The following is a 19,233-nucleotide window of genomic DNA, read 5'->3' as shown; positions in this document are numbered from 1 at the left end:
TAGAGGACTTTGTCAATGTTGTTGACAGGGCAGAGTACTACAGAATATTTGTTCAGGAGGAGATATGAAATATTTAAATATTTTGGAGGAAATGACTGCAGCATTGTAGGAGTTAGTTTTAAATATATTAAAATAAAAATGATATATTTTAATTGTCAATTTTTAAATATAATAGAAAAACTCATTTAATTATGTCTAGTATATAATACGGTATATCTTGTGGAACATGATGACTGATAATTTGGGGAAACAAATTGTAGGTATTGACATAAAGTTGGTCACATGCTAGTATATAGATAAGATGGATGCATCACATAATAACAGGAAGAATATGCTAAATATGATATGGTACAGCATTTCAGGGCCCCAGAAGATGCTGTCACTCCAACGTGAAAAAAAAATCACACAAAGCTTCAGGATGTAGGGTGCATTTTACCTGAGACCAAAAACAAAGGTGAAAATAGGAGCATTTTGAAAAAGAATGGAAGAAAAGGAGAAAATGAATGCTGATATGGAAATAATGGCCATTTATTTTTTTTTATTTTATTTTTTTTTTAAAGATTTTATTTATTTATTTGACAGACAGAGATCACAAGTAGGCAGAGAGGCAGACAGAGAGAGAGGAGGAAGCAGGCTTCCTGCTGAGCAGAGAGCCCGATGCGGGGCTCGATCCCAGGACCCCGGGATCATGACCTGAGCTGAAGGCAGAGGCTTTAACCCACTGAGCCACCCAGGCGCCCAATAATGGCCATTTAGATATACAGTTATCAGTTCAGTATGTTTAGAGTGAACAATACGGACAAGGAAAATACTAGTTAAAACAGAACAGTTTGGAGAGTCTTGAATGCTATATTTTGGGTTCAATTTTAACTTCCACAAAGAGGTATAATAAGATTTACAAATCAGGTTTGAAAAATGATCATATGTGTCCTATAAGGAAACTATTCTAGCTTCTAAATGGGATTTGAGTGGTAGAGAAAAAAACAATGTGTAATGAGCTAAAAGTAAATATTAAGAAAGCAAGGTCTGATGAAAGTATCAGGGAGACTATAATATTGGTTTGTGAATGGAAAGCATAGAATGATGGCCTTATGATTGATGAAAAGTGAGAGACGACTTGTAATTCAACAATGAGGAAGTGCTCAGTTTATAGTTTGAGCAACCCGAGTATGATAATGACTAAACAAAACTGTTCTAAATGAACAGTAGTATGGAATGATTTTTGACCTGCAGTGTATGAGTTAATAATCGGACATGTCTGTGGAAATACTGATTTTTTTTCTTGTGAACACTAAAATCTGAAGGAAAGGATAGAATTTAGAAATACAGATTTTGCGTGCAGTCATCCATCTATATTTAGGGGCGCCTGGGTGGCTCAGTGGATTAAGCCGCTGCCTTCGGCTCAGGTCATGATCTCAGTGTCCTGGGATCAAGCCCCACATCTATATTTAACCCCGTTTCAATTCCTCTACAAATCCTTTAATAATTCATACTTTCAAGAAGCAATTTTTATGAAATGATCTCACTGATATGTGGAATTTAAGAAACAAGGCAGAGAGGATCATAGGGGAAGAGAGGAAAAAATAAAACAAGATGAAACCAGAGAGGGAGACAAACCATAAAAGACTCTTAATCTCGGAAAACAAACTGAGAGTTATTGGAGGGGAGGAGGTGGAGGAGGGCAGGTGGTGGGTGATGGACATTGAGGGTGGCATGTGTTGTGGTGAGTACCATGTGTTGTGTGAGACTGATGAATCACAGACCTGTACCGCTGAAACAAATAATACATTAAACATTAATTAAAAGCAAACAACAAACAAAAAGAAACAAATAAAAAACAATTTTTAACACACAGTTTATGCCAGTTTCTGTACTGTGCACAGGGCATAAACAAGAAAGATCACTTCCAGTTCAAAATGACTTCACAGATTACTGCAGAAAACATCAGTTAAACCTGTACATATTCTACAAACATGAGGGAGATAGATCTTAGATGGTCAGGATGAATCGAGGAGGGCAAGTAGAAGGAGGTTGCTTGGTGGAGGAGGAAAATGATGAATTGATGCTTTAGCTAAGTCTTTAAGAGCGGTATTTAGCAAGCTGAAAAATATCACTAGGAAGTAAAAAAGAACACTAATGTATCTGTGTTCTAAAAAGTATGACAGAGCGAGATCAATGTTATGTTCAATTACATAATTATATCAAAGTACTTGACAGGGATGAAAGACTTGCGGATCCCCTTACCCAAGAATTCAACACTGCCACAGGATGCAAACAGCAAGAGGTTCTTTATTGTTACGCAGGCGCCTGTGGGTGGTCAGCAGGACATATTGAAATTTTAAATCCCTTGAAAGTTTTTCTGTGTGCTAAAGAGAAGATCCAAAGTAGAATTGTTTAGAAGATGCAAAGATAAATCCAGGGTCAAATTTCCAATCAGCCCTGAACAATTAGAATTTGTTTATAAGGAAACAAGTCCTTATGACTACGAACCAACAAAACCAACAGAAACCACAAATATTAACACAGTGATTTGAAATATTACTATTATTTGAAATAAAATATAAAGTTATTTTGTTCAATATGTTTGAGTATGAAAGCAAAACCTGAAAACATAAGCAAGAAACAAGAGTTTAAAAAGAATAAAAAAAAAATTGTGAAAATTTGCTAAAGAGCCAAAGAGAATTTCTAGAAATTACAAATTCAACAAATGAAATTTTAAGAGTAAATTAGACACAACTGTAGAAATAAACAGTAACCCTGAAGATAAATCTAAAGATATTATTCAGAATTACGTTCTGAATAAAAAACATGGAATAGGAAATATGATAGAACAGTTAAGAGACATGGAGAATAGACTAATATCCAAATCCAGTTGTTGGTTTGACCTATCTGGTGTCTCCTTTCTCAACTTCCTTTCTACTCTATATAGTAGTAAAGCTGGTCCCTTTTCGGCAACCAGCCTACACAACTAAGTCTATATTTAAGTTCTTTCAACAAAATCTCCCAGTTTCTTTTATTTTCTTATAATCATTTTAGGCACAAAAAAGTTACAAATGAAGTATAGAGATTTCCATATATCCCACAGTAATTATTACTATGGTATTTGCCAAATGATGATTTACTATTTTCATTATTCCTTCTGTAGTTGTTAATTGGAATTTTACCATAAAGGTTGGCAAAAATATGTGTAAATATATGATTTGTATGATTTGCATAATCTCACGGTAACTCCCTACAAGATATTTATTAATCACATAGGAAAGTTTATAAGAAACACCATCTTAACGAAGTGATCAGAATTATTGTTACTAGGACTAATCTATCTATATTATGTGCCCCTGATATGCCACACTGTGAAGCACACAAGATTGCTTCTGTGGTATTCTTACCAAAAATGTTAACCTCACTCTAATCATGAGAAAATATCAGAAAAAGCCAAATTAAAGGATATTCTAGAAAAAAATAACTAGCCACTATTCTTCATAAGCAAGAGACAAAGAAACACTGTGGCCACTGCCAGTTTACAACTCTGCACAGAGAGAAACAAGCTTTCAATTTATATATAGAAAGTATTATGAATTATAAATATTATATATAATATATAGAGAAATGTTAAAAACTAATGCTATAAATGTATAATACTATGTTTGATATAAATAATATTACATGTATTATGATTTAAGATGTTATACTTATGTACTGTCTTTTAAGTTGAACATATGTATATTTAACTATATATATATATATATTATGTAATATATAATACCACTTTATATAGATAGGTATGTTCCAGTTTAAAAAAAAAAAAAACACTATTGGGGCACCTGAGTGGCTCAGTCAGTTAAATGTCCTACTCCTTTTTTTTTTTTCTTTTTAGTATTTTTTTTAGTATTTTATTTAGTATTTTTATTTAGTATTTTATCTATTCATTTGACAGAGAGAGAGAGAGAGAGAGAACACACACACAAGCAGGAATGGCAGGCAGAAGGAGAACACAGAGAACTCCAACATGGACCCTGGGATCATGACTTGAGCCAAAAGCAGACATTTAACCACTTAACTGATTAAGCCACCCAGGTGTTCCTTAAATGTTCTATTCTTGATTTCTGCTCAGGTCATGATCTCAGGGTCATGAGATGGAGCTCCATGTCAAGTTCCATTTTGAGTGCAGGGCTTGCTTAGGATTCTTGCTCTCTCTCTCCCTCTCCCCTTCCCTCCTCTCTAAAAACTAAACTAAAATAAAATACAATTAAAAAAAAACTATCAACAACACCATTATGAATATAGATGTACACACGTATATAATACTGATGATTTGGGAATCAGAAAGTCATAAGAATAACAAGTAAGCCATTATGAATAATTTAGTAAAACAATGCAATTCATGATTTCAATGTCAATTTCTTTGTAAAATGTTTCCTCCATACTCCATAATCTTAAATATGTAAGTAGAGCAAATATTCCAAATACAGATGGAATTATTGTATTTTAATTTCTTTCCCAGATTTAAATGTGATTTTGAGTAGATATTGAGGATTATATAAAAAAAAAATGAGCTCAAATAGTACCTAATGAGTTGGAACTTTTATGAGACTTTATTCTAGTAGAGGCTAAACTTTCTCTTTGTTTTAAAGAGGATTTACCAATAATAACAGCTTGATCTACACATGGACATTCCTCTTGCATTTTTTTCTCCTATACTTCTGAGGCAGCTGGAATGGAACCACATGCATCCAGATCCTTACAAAGTTTCCTTTTCCCCAGGGGTGTTTTGGGTCGTCTTAACTCCCCATGATTTTCCACTCCCACTTCCTTCCATTACAGTCATGCTAACAATATTAAAGCTACCCTTGTCATTTCTCTAGGACCATAAGCCATCCTTTTCTTGCACCACTACTGTGCCATCTCCTACTTTTGACAATCTTCTTTAGAGTTCTGCAGATTTTATGATATTTGCTTTTTACATTTGGAGTTCCTACAAATCAATTCAAGTATTGATCTCCCTCATTCTAAGTAGAAAAATTTATAAACAGTTAATTATGGGATAAGCATCTAAAAAAACCCCAAGAAAATGCAAATAAAATGATAGATTTTCAATAGTTAAACTGATTAAGAAATTAAAACCAGTGGTTATAGCTGAGTTGTCAAGGACATATTAAAAATGTACACCTCAAATATTTTCTCTGGTTAGTAGCATGGTATTACTTAGGACAAAACCATGAATACAATCCTATAGCTGAGAGAAGTCACTCAAGAACCAGTACTGCAATGCACACACACCAGCACACACAATTACAATACACACCGATTAGGCATATATCTATGTGCAAAATTACTACTTTGTGGTGTTTACCAAAGAATCCATGACTAAGTGACAGAATACTACCTAAACACTATTAATAACTGGCACGGGCTTTCTGTTTGGGATCCCTCACTCCACAGTAATAGAAAAACAATATAACTTTCTCTACTGTTTGCTTTTGAAGGTATTTATTATCATTTTCCACTCAGGAAAAGAAAATTAGTGTTACCTGATTCGATATAAATGATTTTTTTTTTTGTCTTCCCATTGACTTCCTTTTTTAAAAACAGGGAACTAAGGCTTGAGTTAATCCTAGAACCACAAGGATTTCTATAAGATATTTAGTGAAATTAGTTGTGTGGACTTTGGGAATAAATAGACCTATGTTTATGTATTACGCAAAATGATGTTTATGAATAAGACAATTTTTAAGCTTGTATTTCATTATCGATAAAATGGAGTTGATGATAATATTTTATTAGAGTACTGTGAAAATCATAATAATAACAAATGTTTAGAAAGGTGCTTCAGTGGAGGGTTAAATAAATCATCATAAATTTAAATACTAAACTGAAGGTTGTGCCACCTGAAACCCATCCACAGATTAACCACTTGGACATTGATTTTGAGAAATAGATTAATGACATTTACACATTCCAATGTATAACAGAATTCATAATATTATTTCAAACAATAGTATTATTAACATAATTATAAAATCAATAAAAATTGATGGATAAGAAAAATATGCTTAGTATGGAAAAAAGAAATTAAGACTGAAAGCTAGATGTTGATTTTTATTTAGCTGGCTGAGTTTGGAAAGATGTGGAGAAAATATCTAGAAAAATGCAAAACTTAGAGTTTAAAAGGAACAGTACATATAAGATGATTTTTAAATTTTTTTAAAGATTAAGTTTTTATTCAATTCTAGTTAGTTAACATACAGTGTAATATTAATTTTACCTGTACAATATAGTGACTCAACACTTCAATGCAAAACTCAGTGCTCATCACAAGTGCCTTCCTTAATCCCCAGCACCTATTTTACCCGTCGCCCCAGTCACTTCCCCTTTAGTAACACTTAGTTTGTTCTCTAGTCAAGAGTCTGTTTCTTGGTTTGTCTCTTTTTTTTTTTTCTTTCTTGCTCATTTGTTTTGTTTCTTAAATTCAATATATGAGTGAAATGATATAGCATTTGTCTTTCTCTAACTTATTTCACTTAGCATAGTACTCTCTAGCTCCATCCATGTCTTTGCAAATGGCAAAATTTCATTCCTTTCTATGACTAATACCCTATTGTGTAGATACACCAGATCTTCTTTATCTATTCATCAGTTGATAGACATTTGATTTGGCTATTATAAGCAATGCTGCTATGAACATCAGGGTGCATGGATCCCTTTGAATTAGGATTTTGTTGTTGTTCTTTGGGTAAATACCTAGAAATGTAATTGCTTGATTGTAGGGGAGTTCTATTTTTAACTTTTTGAGGAACATCCATACTGTTTTCCAGAGTGACTGCACCAGTGGATTCCCACCAAAAGTGCAAGAGTGTTCCCTTCTCCCTATGCTTGTCAACTCCTGTTGTTTGTTGTGTTGTTTATGTTAGCCTTTCTGACAGGTGTGAGGTGGTATCTCATTGGGTTTTTATTTGTTTTTATTTGTTTTGATTTTTTTTAAATTTTTGATTTGTTTTGATTTTGATTTGTTTTGATGAGTTTTGATTTTCCCTGATCATCAGTGATGTTGAACATTTTTTCATTATGTCTGTTGCCCATCTAGATGTCTTTGGGAAAATATCTATTCAGGTCTTCTGCCCATTTTTTAACTGGATTAGTCATTTTTGGGGTACTGAGTTTCAAAGTTCTTTTTTTCTTTTTTAAGATTTTATTTATTTATTTGAGAGAGAGACAGGGAGAGAGAGCATGAGTGAGGAGAAGGTCAGAGAGAGAAGCAGACTCCCCGTGGAGCTGGGAGCCCAATGCGGGACTCAATTCCGGAACTCCAGGATCATGACCTGAGCCGAAGGCAGTCGTCCAACCAACTGAGCCACCCAGGCGTCCCTCAAAGTTCTTCATGTATTTTGAATACTAACCTTTTATCAGATACATCCTTTGCAAATATCTTTTCCCATTCCATAGGTTGTCTTTTAGTTTTATGCATCATTTCCTTCACTTTGAAGAAGCTTTTTATTTTGATGAATGCTAATAGTTTATTTTTGCTTTTGTCTCCCTCGCCTCAAGAGATATATCTAATAAGAAGTTGGTATGGCCAATGTCAAAGACGTTACTGCCTATGTTCTCCTCTAGGATTTTTATGGTTTTCTGTCAGTTTCATTCTTTTGCAGGTCGCTGTCCTGTTTTCCTTCCACCTGTTGTTGAAGAGACCTTCTTTTTCCCGTTGGATATTCTTTCCTGCTTTGTCACAGATTAATTGACTATATAGTTGTGGGTTCATTTATGGGTTTTCTATTCTGTTCCATTGATCTATGTGTCTATTTTTGTGTCAGTGCCGTGCTGTGTTGATCTACCATTGTATCACACAGAATCATTTCATTGCTTTAAAAACCCCTGTGCTCTTTCTATTCATCCTCTCCTCCCCCAATCATTGACAGACACTAAAACTTTACTGTCTCTATTCTTAATCTTTTCCTTGATATCATATAGTTGGAATCATACCATATGTAGTCTTTCCAGGTTGGCTTCTTTCACTTACTCATATACCTTTACAGTTCCTCCATGTATTTTCATAGCTGCTATCTCATTTCTTTTGGGTATTGAATAATATCTCATTTTTTCCTGGATCTACCACAGTGTATCTATGTATTCACCACTGAAGGACATGGTGGTTGCTTCCAGTTTGGGCAATTATGCATAAATCTGTTAACACATCAGTATGCAGGGTTTCCTGTGAACTTTAGCTTTAAACCTTCCTGGGGGAAATGCCAAGGATCATAATTCCTAGATCATATAGTAAGATTGTTTAGTTTTGTAAAAAAATGCCAAACATCCTCCAAAGTGACTGTACCATATTGCACTCCTACTAACAATGAATGAGAGTTCCTGTTATTCCACATTCTCACCAGCATTTGCTGCAGTCTGGGTTCCAGATTTTGGCCACTCTAATCAGTGTGTAGTTGTAGCTTATTAGTGTTTTAATTTACACTTCTCTAATGACAAACAATGTGGAGCATCAATTTATGCATTTATTTGTCATCTGTCTATCTTCTTTGATAAAGTGTCTGTTCATGTCTTTGACCCATATTTTAATTGGGCTATATGTTTTCTTATGTGGAGTTTTAATAGTTCTTTTTACACTTATAACTGTTCTTTATCAAATATGTCCTTTGCAAATATTTTCTCCTAGTCTACATATTGTTTTCTTATTCTCTTGACATTGTCCATCACAATGGGGATTTTTAATTTTAATGAAGTCCAGCTTAAAAATGATTTCTTTCATGGATTTTGTCAGAAGGGAAGACAGCATATTACAAAGTTAAAAAGAACTACGTTTGTCAGGTAAATGAGGCACATGTATTTAAAGTGTAGAATTTTTTTCCTCATAATTAGAGGAATTCCTTCCTAATCTATAAGTAACATCGTTCTAACATTGTACCATTAAATTGACAAGTGGATCAAAATTTTTTTTCAAATTTTTGTTTGAAATATTATTTTCATGAAACATATAGCATGGGCAGGTATCTAATTTCTATTATCTTTACTAAGGGCTAGAAAACTGTGATACACCAGGGATCCAGTATTTCTTTGGATGCCCCATTGTCAAAAGTTAATAAAAAGCGTGCCAATGGGGAACCTTGGTGGCCCAGTTGGTTAATTGTCATGATTATGTCCCTCTTCCTCTGCCTTTATCCCCCCATCTTTCTCCCTCAAAACAAAAACAGATGGCCTTTGTGTTTTCCATTTTTAATAGTGTCCAAATGGTCTGAAATTTCATATTTAGTGCACATTTATTTTATCAGTGAAATATATAAGCAGTAAAAGGCCTGAACCATACAGAACAGTTGGTCTGATCTAAAAATACTAAATTCTAAAATCAATTACTAATTTTTAAAGAAATTCATGAATACTATATGAGATACTCAATTATTACTTTTCATTTTCTTTTTTTCTCTTTTATATAGGTATCCAGTGCAGAAGAGGCATTTTATTGAAATTTCAAGCATCTTGTTACAGTATTTAAGATTATTAGATGGAATATTATTTTCCTAGAGAATGATCTTTCCTAGAAAGCAAACTTTTTAGTAGTATCTTGGAAGATGCTGGGAAAGGAGAGCTAGTCTATCCATTGATTTTTCAGAAATATTTAAAAGGTAACAATTTTCCTGAAGAGTAAAAAATCATGTATGTTGGAAATGCATATATAGATAATATATATAAGTGGATACAGGAGTGTTGTAGCTATAAAAATGAACTACAGAGGAGGGAATGAATTTATTGCTCAAGATTTCTCTTGGGCAATAGATTTCTCCAAGAGAGAGAAGTTTCTGCTTTACGAAGCAAAGAATTTGTATATGTTTATATTTGTATCTGGGTATGATATTTACAGGCCCAGATACTACTCTGCAGAATGTGTTGGAGTGTATAATGTTTTCTGCATGATAAAACTTATGTCCATGAACTTTGGTCATATCAATTAATCAAAGCTAATGTCATAAGCAGATCTGCCAGAGGACCTAACTATTACAGGCTCATGAAAGTTAATTGTTAATTTCTATGTATCTTTCCAAGCTGGTTATTGTATTACCAATAGCTTGAAATTAGTCAAGGTGGAAGGAATTACACCACAGATATTAATAAATGCTATACAAAAGTGTTTTTTTTTTCTTTTTATACCACAGAAAGCCAATTGTTAAACATTTACGGCCCATCACTGGATACAAATGTGCAAAAAAGAAAGTGCATATGTAGAGGTAGAAGCAAAGTAGAGATCCAAGATTTAACAAATGGATTGCCTCAAAACTATAAGTCTTTTTGCTCAGTGAAATAAGTCAAGCAGAGAGAGTCAATTATCATATGGTTTCACTTATTTGTGGAGCATAACAAATAGCATGGAGGACAAGGGAAGATGGAGAGGAGAAGGGATTTGGGGGAAATTGGAAGGGGAGGTGAACCATGAAAGACTATGGACTCTGAAAAACAATCTGAAGGTTTTGAAGGGGTTGGGGATGGGAGGTTGGGGGAACCAGGTGGTGCGTATTAGAAAGGGCATGGATTGCACTGGGTGTGGTGCAAAAACAATGAATACTGTTAGCTGAAAAGAAATTTAAAAAAATAAATATTAAAAAAAAAAACTACAAGTCTTTTTATTAGTTATCTATTATCAAATGACCAACTATCCAAAGCCTTATCATCTTAAAACAACAACTTTCTATTTACCTCTGACTCTGCTCACAATTCTAGTCTAAGTAGAGCTGTTATGGGCTGACCTTTTTCATGCACATGTGAATCTGAGTCATCAAAGGGCTAGCTGATACTTGAGGTCATCACATGAGTATTTTGCAATTGTTTTTCTCATATCTTTGTGGGTAAATATCCTGACTTGTGAATCCCTCGCCGTTTAGTATGCTAGAAGGTTAAATCACAGGACGAAAAGTTGACAGCAAAATGTGTGGACTTTGAGGACATCGTGCTAAGTAAAACAGGTTAGGGAAAGATAAATACCATATGATCTCACTTATATGTAGAATCTAACAACAACAAGAAAGAAAATAAAACAAGCTTATGTATACAGAGAATTGCTGGTTGCTGGAGATAGAGGTGGGTGATACAGGTAAAAGGAGTCAAAAGCTCCAAACTTCCGGTTATTTAATATGCAATACAGTATAACTAATTATAGTCATCATGCTGCATGCCCCATGCATGCTGTAATGTACAGCATGGTAACTATAATTAATAATACTGTATTGCATATTTGAAACTTGCTAGGAAAGTAATTCTTAAAAGTTTTCATCACACAAAGAAATTCTGTAACTATGTATAGTGATAGATGTTAACAAGACTTACTGTGGTGATTACTTTGTAATATATGCAAATATTAGATCATTATGTTGTATACCTGAAACTAACATAATGCTGTATGTTAATTATACCTCAATTAAAAAAATAAAAGTAAAAATTTTTAAAAATTTAAAAATTATACAGGGCCAGAATTTGGTCTATGGAATGTTCTTTCAAACCTTATAACTCTTTTAAAGGAAACTTGACAGAGATTTTCTCAAATTTGGCAATAATCTTGAAAGTTTACCTGACATGACCCAAAAGCAAGTTATAAAGCAGAAAATTTATTTCTTTAATTATCAACAGTAAAAAATAAATTTTGATCAACCATGCTAGAGAACAGGTTGAATTATCCTTGTTCTCTATAGAATATAGAATTATATAAAATGTCATGTGAATAAGACAATCAAAAAAATACTCAGCCAAATAAGTTATGAGAAAAGGTCATAAAGAAATGCCAGGAAGTGGGGCATCTAGGTGGCTCAGTGGGTTAAAGCCTCTGCCTTCGGCTCAGGTCATGGTCTCATGGTCTTAGGGTCCTGGGATCGAGCCCCACATCAGGCTCTCTGCTCAGTGGGGAGCCTGCTTCCTCCTCTCTCTCTGCCTGCCTCTCTGCCTACTTGTGATCTGTCTGTCAAATAAATAAATAAAAATCTTTAAAAAGAAAAGAAAAGAAAAGAAAAGAAATGCCAGGAAGTAAATTTAAAATATGATTGTTTTGGATTTTGTGATGCTTATGGTATTTGTCAGTTTTTATAAAATCAATATCTTGTAATGGTTTCTTATTCTAAATAAGTATTTCCATTAATATATAGATTTTTAAAATGTCACAGAGCAGTGAGAGTAAGTTGCTTAGAAGAGGCGACTTGCATTACATTCACTAAAGTCATATTGGCCAAAGCAAGATGAATAGCCAAGACCAGAGTCAGCATGACAGATGACTTCATATGGGAATGCATTACATGGAAATCAGAAAAATCATAATAAAAAGGACCTTTAAAAATGAAAAAGAGTAGCTATAAAGAAGATACTTAAGGGGCATCTTGTGGTTTAGCCAGTTGAGCAACTGTCTTTTGATTTCACCTCAGGCATGGTCTCATGGTCATGAGATGGAGCCTTGCATAGGTCTCTGAAGGGAGTCTGCTCTAAGTAAATACATTTGACAACTTAAGGGTAGATGAAATTATATTATCTATCTATCTATGTATCTATCATCTATCTATTTCTATCTATCTATCTATCTATCTATCTATCTATCTATCATCTATTTAACATTAGCCAAAACTGAAAGAAGTCAAAAAAGAAAAAGTCTAAATTTTAAGAAGTATATATATTACCAAACACGCTCCTGAAATAAATCCCTCAACTCAGAATATTTTACGGAAAAATATAACAAGCCCATATCTAACATCATCCACAATGGTGAAAGATTGAAAGTTTTTCCTCTAAGACTAGAAAGCACAAGAATACCAACTCTCATCCTTATTAGCATTCCTGTTCAACAGAGTATTGGAAGACCTAGTAAAAGCAGTCAGAGAAGAAAAAGAAATAAGACACCTGTATTAGAAAAGAAGTAGTAAAATTTTCTCTGCTAGAAGATGACATTTTATACATAGAAAATTTTAAAGACTCCACCAAAAATCTGTTAGAACTAATGAATGAATTTAATAAAGCTGCAGGATACAAAATCAATTTTTATGGGATCATAAAAATAAGTTGTTTTCATACACTAACAACAAAATAGTAATAAAATTAATTTTAAAAATTATTTTTATCCTATTTACAAAACAGCACCAAAAATAATAAAATGCTTAGGAATAAACTTAACTAATAAAATGAAAGATCTGTACATGGAAAAGTTTATTATTTTTTAATTTTAATTCCAGTATAGTTAACATACAATGTTATATTAGTTTCAGGTGTACAATATAGTTATTGAACAATCCTATATATTACTTAGTGCTCATCATGATAAATGTACTCTTAATTCCCTTCACTTATTACATTCATCCCCCCATTAATCCCCTCTAGTAACCATCAGTTTGTTCTCTATAGTTAAAAATCTCTTTTTTCTTTTTTCTCCTTTTTCTTTCTTACTTTGTTTTTTTAAATTCTACATGCAAGTGAAATCATATGGTATTTGTCCTCTGATTAACTTATTTCACTTAGCAAAAACAAACAAAAAAAACTTATTTCACTTAGAATTATACCTTCTAGATCCATCCAGATATTTGCAAATGGCAAGATTTCATTCTTTATCATGGCTGCATAACATTCTAGTGTGTGTGTGTGTGTGTGTGTGTGTGCGTACGCACGTGTGTGTGCATGTATGCGCTTGTACATGCATGTGCACATGCCCACACGTGTATGCCACATCATTTCTATCCATTCATTTATTAATGAATGCCTGGGTTGCTTACATAATTTAAAATAATGCTTCAATAAACATAGGGGTGCATATATTTTTTTGGATTAGGGTTTTCATATTTTTTGAGTAAATACCCAGTGGTGGAATTATGGGATCATATGGTAATTCTACTTTTAATTTTTTGGGAGACTTGCATTCTGTTTTCCACAGTGGTTATGCCAGTTTGCTTTCTTATTAACAATTCACAAGAGATCCTTTTTGTCTACATCCTTGTCAACAATTTTTTCTTGTGGTTTTGATTTTAGCCATTCTGACACCTATGAAATGATATGTCACCTCACCTGGTTTTGACTTTCATTTCTTTGATGATGAATGATGTTGAACATCTTTTTATATGTCTGTTTACCATCTGTATGTCTTCTTTGGAAAAACGTCTATTCATGTCTTCTGCCCATTTTTTAATTGGGTGATTTGTTTCAGGGGTGTTGAGTTGTATAAGGGCTTCCTATATTTTGAATACTAACCCTTTACTGGATATATCACTTGCAAATACCTTCTCCTGTTCAATAAGTTGTCTTTTAGTTTTGTTGATTGCTTCCTTCACTGTTCAGAAGCTTTTTATTTTGATGTAGTCCTAATAGTTTATTTTTGCTTTTGTTTCCATTGTCTTAGGAGACATATCTAGAAAAATGTTGCTATGACCAATGTCAGAGAAATTACTACCTGTGCTTTCCTCTAGGATTGTTATGGCTTCAGGTCTCACATTTGGACCTTTAATTGTACATGGAAAACTTTAATGCACTGATGAAGGAAATTAAAGTAGACACAAATAAAGGGAAAGATATATTGTGTCCAGGATCATACAAATTAATATTGTTAAAATGTCCATACTACCCAAAACAATCACTCTCCTAAAGTAATCCTTATTAAGGTTCCAATGGTATTTTTTTACAGAAATAGAAAATAAATTCCCTAAAATTTATATGGAACCACAAAAAATCCTGAATAGTCAAAATAATCCCAAGAAAAAAGATCAAAGCTGGAGGCCGCACACTTCCTGATTTTAAACTATATTTAAAAGTTACAGTAATTAAAATTATATGACACTGACATAAAACAGACACATAGATCATTAGATCAGAATTGAGAACTCAGAAATAAACCTATGCATATATGGTTAACTAATATTTGGCAAGGAAATGAAGAATACTCAATAGAGAAAAGATAGTCTCTTCAATAAATGAAGTTAGGAAAACTGGATATTCTTATGCCAAAGAATGAAATTTGATCTCTATCTTACACCACTCACAAAATGGTAAAGACAAATATAAGACCTGAAACCATAAAATTCCTAGAAGAAAACATAGGATCAAAGTGTCTTAATAACCCATTGGTTTGACAATGATTTTATGAATGTGACACCCCAACCACAAAACACAAGGGTAAAAATAAACAAGTGTTACCATATCAAACTCAAAAGCTCCTGCACAGAAAAAGAAACAATGTAAAAATTTAACCTACAGAATGGGAGAAGATATTTGCAAACCACATATCTGATAAGGTTAATATTCAAAATAAGTATGAGACTCACAGCAGAAGACCCCAAATAATCTAATTAAAAAATGGGAAGAAGACCTAAAGAGATGTTTTTCCAAAGGAAACTTAAAAATGGCCAACAAGTACATGAAAAGGTGTTCAACATCACTAATCACCAGGAAATGCAAATCAAAACCACAATGAGTTATCATCTCACACTTGTTAAAATGGTTGTTATAAAAAAGACAAGTGATAAGTGTTGGCAAAGCTGTTTAGGAAAGTGTTTGTAAAGCTATGCACTGTTGATGGGAATGTAAACTGGTGCAGCCATTGTGGGAAACAGTATAGAGGTTCCTCAGAAAATTAAAGGAATGATACTGTATAAACCAGCAATTTCACTTCTAGGTATATATCCAAAGGAAATGATACTGACTTGGAAAGACATTTACACTCGCATGGTTATTGCAGCATTCTTACAACAGAATGGAAACAACTGAAGTGTCCATTGTCAGATGAATGAAAAAGTTGTGATATACGTAACACACAATGGGACAGAAATTAGCTATGAGAAATAAGGGAAACTTCCCATTTTCAACAACATGGATGAACCTTGGGAGTGTTATGCTAAGTGAAGCAAATCAAACAGAAAAAGACAAATTCTGTCTGATCTCACCTGTATATGGAAACTAAAGAATGCTGAACTTATCAGAGAGTAAAATGGTGGTTTCCAGGGGTGGAAGTTGAGAGGTGGAGGAAATGGGTGAAGGTGATCAAGGTGTAAAAACTTCCAGTTACAAGATAAATAAGTTCTGGAGATATACTGTACAACATCATGGCTATAGTTAACAGAACTCTATATCTGAAAGTTGCTAAAACATTAAATTCTACCACACACACAACACACATACACACAAAACTGTAGTTATATGAGGTGATAGACGTGTTAACTAACTTTATTGTTGTAGTCATTTCACAATATATTCATCTATCAAATAATTACTTTATACACAAATTTGCACAGTAGTATATGTCAATTGTATCTAAGTAAATCTGAAGAAAAAAGAACAGAAAATTGTACTAAACCTTAAAATAGCAAAAATAAAAAAGTTTTAGAAGTGTTACAAGCACAAAAAAGAAGGGAAACAAAGGTTATTTTCATGAACTGTCTACAATATGGGTCTCAAATCTTCAAGAGATTGTACAAAAATGTAATATTTTTTATTCTCTTTCTATCCAGCCTTTCATCTATGAATAAAAATGTATCCAGCAAAATATTAATGATTTATACAAAAATGATTGTAAAATCATTCCAGAAATAATTCAGTAATAGGAAATCTATTCATATAATTCATCTATTAACTTGCCTAGAAAATCAAATAATTCTTGCCATAGGTGGAAAAAGAAGTTGACAAAACTTGATACAGTTCTGATTTACAAAAGAAAATGCTAACTGTAATAGTAATTAAGTAATTGATATTTTCTTCACATGGCTCATAAACAAGCAAGTTAATTAATGAATAACATTTAGTCATTTCAACTAAATTTGAAAATAAAAGATGAAGGCAACTATCTTCATTATTATTAAATAAGTCTGATTTTATCAGAAGTAAAATTAGACAAGAGAAGGTGACCAGTGACTTAAGAATTATAAAGAGAGATGTAACTTATTTCTAGTATCAGTTTAATGAACATGTATCTGGATAACTACTGTAAAGCATAGGATAATATGGACAAATACCAGGATATGAAATTGAAATTGAATGGTAACTAGAATTTATGTATACAAACTATGACTAATGGAAAAGAAAAGGAAGAGGGAACCCATTTATAAGGCCAACAACAAAACAAATCGGTTGGCTGAAATTTAACAACAAATCTGTAAAACCTATATAAGAAACATTGGTAAACACTCCAAAAGACCCACGGATGATTCTTTTAAAATAATAATATATCCTTGGAATGGTGACAATTAAAATTTTAAATTTAAATTTAAAATTGGTCAATTTAAACCAAATTTTAACTTTATAAACATATATTTTTATCCCCAGGGGTACAGGTCTGTGCTTAGCAAATTTTAACTTTAAATTAAAATTTAAATTCGGTCAGTTTAAACCAAATAGTTGCACTTAACTGTATGCCAATGCAAATAACTCTAGTCTTTTCCTCCTCAAGAGCTAGTTAAAATTATTTCTATAATACTATAAGCAAGCAGGAGAGGCCAAGGGTACTCAGGACTTGTATGTCATTCCCTAAAGACAAAACTCAGGACCACACAATTCTCTGTGACAAAAGAGACAGTTTGCACCAAAATATTTAAAGATTTTTAACTTGAAAAACAAAAGAAAAAGTCTATAAAGTTGAAATAATGTCACAGCAGTGCCTTCAAGAAAGTTGGGTGAGAGAATGCTCACAGGAAACACCAGCTTACCAAGCAAACAATGGGAGATGAGCAGATTTGCTTTTTTCTTTTCCCTATCTGTGACTTCTCAAATTAAAATCCTGGAAATTATGGAGTGGTCATTATTGCTGGGAATGTGAATTTCTTTATGTAGTGGATTCAATATACATAGGGTCTTCTCTGGTTCAGTTACATATTTGGTGATTTTAGCAAAGTTGCTTAATCTTTCTGAATTTTGACGGCTCCAAGATAAGAGATAAGGATCATTTTCGGCTTGTGTATTGGATTAGTAATAATGTATGCATTGTACCAATGAAAGCTCTTGATAGGTGTATAGTTAAAAGTAGCTATTTACTAAGTTAATAACAAAAATGGTACAATTAGCAAAGGCATTGGCTGCAGAATCACTGAATAGAGCTAGATCATAGCTGCTTGATGAAGCACAAACTGAACATGAGTGACAATGTAATCATGTTACTTTTAGAGTTAAGTTTATTAGAGAATGAATCTTAAAAGCCCACAAAAGGAAAATGGAAACGAATCAGAATGAAGAACAAAAACTAAGTGGTAGGAATTAATGACTTTGAAAAGGTCTGGAGAGCAGCTTTTTTAGAAAAGGGATCCCAGAAATTGTTAGATGTGCTGGTTAAAGAAATATATACATTTGACAAAACAAATCACACTGTGTACTTAATGCACTTCCTTTCACCATGTATAAATTAGCTCCTAATCTTTTTATAAAAACGAGATGACTCTACACATCAATAGCATGGCTATAATTTTTTCAAAACGCAAAAAGATAATAAATACTAAGTGTTAGTGAGAATGAAGAACAATGGGAATCCTAGTAAATGGCTGATGGAATTATTGATTGGCACAAGCAACTTGAGAAACTGGATGTTAGCAGTATGTATTAAAATGAAACAAATGCATACTCTATCACCTAGAATGACACAAGCATATTTACCAAAAGACATGTACAAGAATGTTCATAGCAATGCTTATCATAAATAGCCAAGACCAGGATAGTCTACACGTTTATCAACAGCAAAATGGATAAATAAAATGTAGTATGTTAATTCAATAGAATCTACATAACTCTGAGAATGAACAAACTATACCTCTATGCAACAACTTGGGTGAATATAAAAAACATTCACCAAAAGAAACAAAATACAAAAGAGTACACAACGTGTGGTTCATTTATACAAAGTTTAAAATCAGGCAAAATTAATCTGTAGTGTTAGAAGTCAAGTGATTATTTTCAGGAGTTGTAGGGACTGGTGTGAGGAGAAAGAGGCACTATGGGAATAATTTTTTGTTTCTTGATTTGGGTGCTGGTTGCATGGGTAAGTTCGCGCTGTGAAACTTCAGTAAGCTATAAAATTAGGATTTAGGTCTTACTTCAAAAGATAGGTTACACAGAATTTTAAAAACCTTACAGCACTGACCCCAGGAAAACTGCATGTGAGAAGGAATTAGAAGCCTTATGTGAAGGCATGTCCTATTGCTGTAGTGAAGGCAAGTCCCAAATCCTATCCACATTAGAACTAGCTATGTGCCAGTCAGCAGACCGCTCAGAGGCTGGAGAGATCGAGCTCGGTACAATTTG

General features: G+C 33.1%; 1 protein-coding gene across 5 annotated transcripts in view; it reads right to left on the bottom strand.

Annotated features, from left to right (window-relative positions):
- LOC131823517 (UDP-glucuronosyltransferase 2A1) overlaps window positions 1-19,233 on the bottom strand; it is a 60,741-nt gene that overhangs the window by 28,349 nt on the left and 13,159 nt on the right. The window contains exon 3 of one of the 5 annotated variants that reach the window (XM_059159981.1): window positions 680-721. The exons of the other annotated variants lie outside the window; for them this stretch is intronic. Coding sequence (XP_059015964.1) covers window positions 680-721 — 42 coding nt within the window. The remainder of the gene's footprint in view (window positions 1-679; window positions 722-19,233) is intronic. 5 annotated transcript variants of the gene reach the window in all.

This window comes from Mustela lutreola, chromosome 1, assembly GCF_030435805.1.
Source record: "Mustela lutreola isolate mMusLut2 chromosome 1, mMusLut2.pri, whole genome shotgun sequence".
NCBI classification, from domain to species: domain Eukaryota; kingdom Metazoa; phylum Chordata; class Mammalia; order Carnivora; family Mustelidae; genus Mustela; species Mustela lutreola.
This window is presented reverse-complemented; position numbering and strand designations above follow the sequence as displayed.